Source organism: Cricetulus griseus, unplaced genomic scaffold (genome assembly GCF_003668045.3).
Source record: "Cricetulus griseus strain 17A/GY unplaced genomic scaffold, alternate assembly CriGri-PICRH-1.0 unplaced_scaffold_1, whole genome shotgun sequence".
Classification (NCBI taxonomy): Eukaryota; Metazoa; Chordata; class Mammalia; order Rodentia; family Cricetidae; genus Cricetulus; species Cricetulus griseus.
In genome coordinates this window covers 206,344-210,640 of record NW_023276808.1, presented here as the reverse complement: position 1 = coordinate 210,640, position 4,297 = coordinate 206,344, and the positions used below count along the sequence as shown (strand labels likewise).

At 40.7% G+C, this 4,297-nt stretch overlaps 1 protein-coding gene across 2 annotated transcripts; it reads right to left on the bottom strand.

Annotated features, from left to right (window-relative positions):
- Window positions 1-2,003: 2,003 nt before the first annotated feature.
- Window positions 2,004-2,693, bottom strand: LOC118239746 (GTPase KRas-like). 2 transcript variants are annotated; one of them, XM_035453522.1, is made up of 2 exons: window positions 2,165-2,693; window positions 2,004-2,041 (listed from the first exon to the last, which is right to left on the bottom strand). In XM_035453522.1, exons 1-2 carry the CDS (start codon window positions 2,691-2,693, stop codon window positions 2,004-2,006), a joined length of 567 nt encoding a protein of 188 aa, XP_035309413.1. The 2 variants fall into 2 exon arrangements, with proteins under 2 accessions (XP_035309413.1, XP_035309412.1); XM_035453521.1 differs by lacking the exon at window positions 2,004-2,041 and having other exon boundaries at window positions 2,124-2,693.
- Window positions 2,694-4,297: the final 1,604 nt, after the last annotated feature.

The following is a 4,297-nucleotide window of genomic DNA, read 5'->3' as shown; positions in this document are numbered from 1 at the left end:
ACCAAAGGTGTTTCTGTGCAGTGGACCGCCAATGACGGTCTGCTGCAGAGTTACCAGAATCATCCACAATGAAAAAATTTAACATAGAAAGTAAGTGATACAGTTAGGGAAGACAAGGTCACCCTCAAGGTCAATAGACTTTTAAAGTGTGGTGGGCATGTTCCACAATAGCCTGTCCTTGGGGGTTGTAAGGAATACCAGTTTTGGAGGTATTTTCAAAATCTTGACAAAATTGACTGAAACCTCTGCTGACATAAGCAGGGCCATTATCAGTCTTAATTTCTTTTGGGACCCCCATGCAAGAAAAAGCCTGTAGACAGTGGCTTTTAACATCTTTTACCTTTTCACCAGAAGGGGCAGAGGCAAATATTAGCCTAGAAAAAGTATCTACAGAAACATAATCAAATTTCAATTTACCAAATGATGGCACATACGTTACGTCCATCTGCCACAGGTGACTGGGCAACAGTCCTCAGGAATTAACTGCCACGTGAGGCACTGGAAGAAATTTCACACAAAGAGGTCAATTTTTAACTATTTAAACAACTTGTTCCTTGGTTATCCCATTATGAAATTGTAAGAACCCTGCGCTGAGAAGAAAGCACTTATGTAAGGATTGTGCTCTAGTGAGCTCTTTGTGAAACTGCAATGATTTGAGTATACCTGTTGGCCATGTGATTTCTTTCACTGAGAGGTCCTGGCAAATGGGCATGGGCCCTAAGATGTCCCCAAAATACAGATTCACTCCATTGCTATTGCAGACACTGTATCTGTAACAAACTGTCTTGTACCCTGGAGATAGTGGCAGAATTGGCCTCTCCAAGGGTTGGACAATTTGAGCTAGATATTGACTATCCGTATAGATAGTAATGATTCCCTGAGGAAGAGTTGTAGAGCCATGGTCAAGGCCAAAATTTTGGCCATTTGTGCAGAAGTTGCAGCAAATATGGCTATCTTAATGATAGGATAAGATACAACTATAGCTGTCCATTTTGAAGAACCCTCTGTGAAAACCATTCACCCCTTGGAAATAGGCTGAGACCATATCTTTGGAAAAATCAAAGGATGTATCTTAAAAAAGGAAACCAGATTATTGGATGAATGCTCAAATCATAACTATTATTTTGTAGCGACTCTATTTGTTGACAGGATATAGGTGTAACAACCTGATCTGGCTCCTTACCAAAAGTCTGCAAAGCAATCTTTTGCTCTTTAAATAGGTGTGCAATTATAGCTTGGCGATAGGATACCACTGATTTACATGGGGAGACCTGAGCATAAAGCCAAAAATAGGACTCTCTTGCCAAAAACCTCCTGTAGGAGAATGAGCAGAACAAAACACTAATAATTTTAAAGGCTGAACATAATCTATATAATCCAAATTTGCTCCTTCTAAGGCTTTTCAATCAAATGAATGCACTTCCTCCTCAAGTAGTAAGACTCGAGGAGAGTTGGGTTCTGAATCACCTTGTAATATATTAAAGAGAAAGCCTTTTTGAACAGTCTAACTACACTTATGAAGGATGATAAACTCTAGGACATGCTAAATGTGAATCAAGGGAAGCCCATAAATCTGTGATTCCAAAGTCTTAGGTCTCAATGCAGCTGTAATTACTAATTAATTCACTCAATGACTAGATGAAACAGAGCAGAGATGGATCAAAAGCTTCACTACTCCAGGTCACACAATGCTCACAGCTATTAAGAGAATTAGCATGGAATCAACTGCATGCACCAAACCCCGGGAAGACAGTCTCAGGTCTTTAGTCTCTTCCACAGGCATTGCTAGTTGAAGTCCAAAACCCAGGGAATACTGGCACATACAGAAAAGAGGTTTCCACTGTCATTTTAAAATAAGCATTTAAGATAAAAGCTGAAAGTTTGCACGAACAGAAAAAAAATAGAATTAGGTAATTCTAAAACAAATGCTAATAATTTAGTGTAATGTACAAAAATTACCACTTTTACTTGAGTATGCCCTAAGAAAAAATTACAAATTGTATTTACATAATTATACACTTTGTCTTTGACTTATTTTCTTCTTTTTACCATCTTTGCTCATCTTTTCTTTATGTTTTCGAATTTGTTGTTCTAATGTATAGAAGGCATCATCAACACCCAGATTACATTACAATGCATTTTTTAATCTTCACCCTGCCAGGACTCTTTTCTTCTTTGCTGATTTTTTTCAATCTGTACTGTCTGATCTCTCTCACCAATGCATAAAAAGCATCCTCCACTCTCTGTCTTGTCTTTGCTGAGGTTTCAATAAATGGAATCCCATAACTTCCTGCTAAGTCCTGAGCCTGTTTTGTGTCTACTGTTCTAGAAGGCAAATCACATTTATTCCCTACTAGGACCATAGGCACATCTTCAGCGTCTTTTACTCTTTTAATTTGTTCTCTATAATGGTGAATAGCTTCAAATGATTTAGTATTATTCATGGCAAATACACAAAGAAAGCCCTCCCCAGTCCTCATGTACTGGTCGCTCATTGCACTGTACTCCTCTAGACCTGCTGTGTCGAGAATGTCCAAGTGACAGATTTCTCTATCAATTACTACTTGTTTCCTGTAGGAGTCCTCTATTGTAGGATCATATTCATCCACAAAGAGATTCTGAATTAGCTGTATCGTCAAGGCACTCTTGCCTACGCCATCAGCTCCAACTACCACAAGTTGATACTCAGTCATTTTCAGCAGGCCTCTACCGGCCGCGTGCCACACCTCAGGTTTCTTGCTGGCTCTCTCCAGGTACGAAATGACACGTGAGCCGGACTCTGGGCAAGCCACCGCCTTCCTCCTCCCCCTCCACTGCCGCCTCAGCTGGGGAATCGCAACAGTAGTAATTTTTAAACTAGGTCTGATCCAATTAATATCACCCAGAAACCTCTGAAAACCATTTAAAGTTTGAAGGGTGTCCAGCCGAAGACTAATCTTTTGAGGGTGCACCCCATTTGCCACAAACAAACATTTCTTAGGTTTGGCTCCCTCACTGACCTTATTTCCCTGCATAGCAGAAGCAATAACTTGTCCCATAATGTGGTGTCCATCTATATCTCTACAAATGCGAATGTAATCATTGAGACTTTTGGCCGTGTGAGGTGGTAAAACCTCTTTACAATACTTGTTGGCATTTTTTAAAAGTAGTTTTCTCACTATAGACATGACATTATCGGTATCCCCAAATATAAGCCCTGCAAGCAGCTGCTGAGATCTGTGCATATACAGCTGGATCGTAAAGAATTTGCTGACCTAGGTCTGCATAGGCTCCCGTACTAGTAAGCATTTCTAAGTTCTTTTCAGGGAAACTGGCAGCTGTCTTGCGCTGTACCATTTGGTTACATAGCTCTTCAAATTCACCTCTCCAAATCAAATAACCTCCCCTGAACAGCACAGCTGGACATTATTGTTGCCAACCACTATGTGTGCAATTCCAGGCCACAAAGAATTAAAAAATGGTCAGAGTAATAAAAGGTACATGAGGCCTGTAAGCCATAACTGCCTCTTTCAGGTGTTTAATATCCTTATAATTAAGAGGGGAATGCTCTCACAGATTCTGGCCTTGGGGAACAACTATCTCTATGATTGGGAACATCACTGGGCCACTCTGCTTTTCAGGAAAGGCCAAAGGGAAACAGAGAGCGCTAGAATTTAGAGCAGGAGGATGAGACTCAAGGGAACATTTTTTAGCTTATGTTATAATTTAACAAACCTTTCCAGTTCTTCCCTTTCCTTAGTCTAATCCCCTGAATATGAGGGGGAGGACCCAAAGGAAGTGTCATTAGAAGCTTGAAGTGACCTAACAGGTTCTGAGCCTCTGTGGAAGGCAGCCTGGGCTTCCTTAACCTGCTTTTTCAATTCCACAGTATTACTAAGAAGTGCTTCTTTGACAAGAGGGCACAGAGAAAAAGTAACAGTTGGTATGGCATTCGGCCCATCTCTGTGTAATGCCCTTTGCAGGTCTATCCTCACCTGCTCCCCATCACCAATACTAAAGATTAAAAACCAAGGGCTGAACTCATGTACAGTTTTTAAAACGTCTGTTGCTGTCTTGTACTTAATACTGGTGCACTGCTTATTGGACAATTGGTTCCCCATAAGAGATTAAGAACTAGCTGCACCCTTCTTCAATACACCTGTTCCTTACCTTAATGCTGGCAAGTCTTCCCGGTTGATCCTTCAGTGTCTCCCCTTCTTTCCCAAATCTTGGTGAGAACTCTAATTGTTGTAATAGGCAGCTCTACCACCTTCTCATGGATTCGGGCAAGGGAATCTGACGATTACATAAAGACAAC

Excerpts from the sequence above, each read along its gene's own strand:
- LOC118239746 (XM_035453521.1), bottom strand. The coding sequence starts at position 2,693 with ATGACTGAGTATCAACTTGTGGTAGTTGGAGCTGATGGCGTAGGCAAG.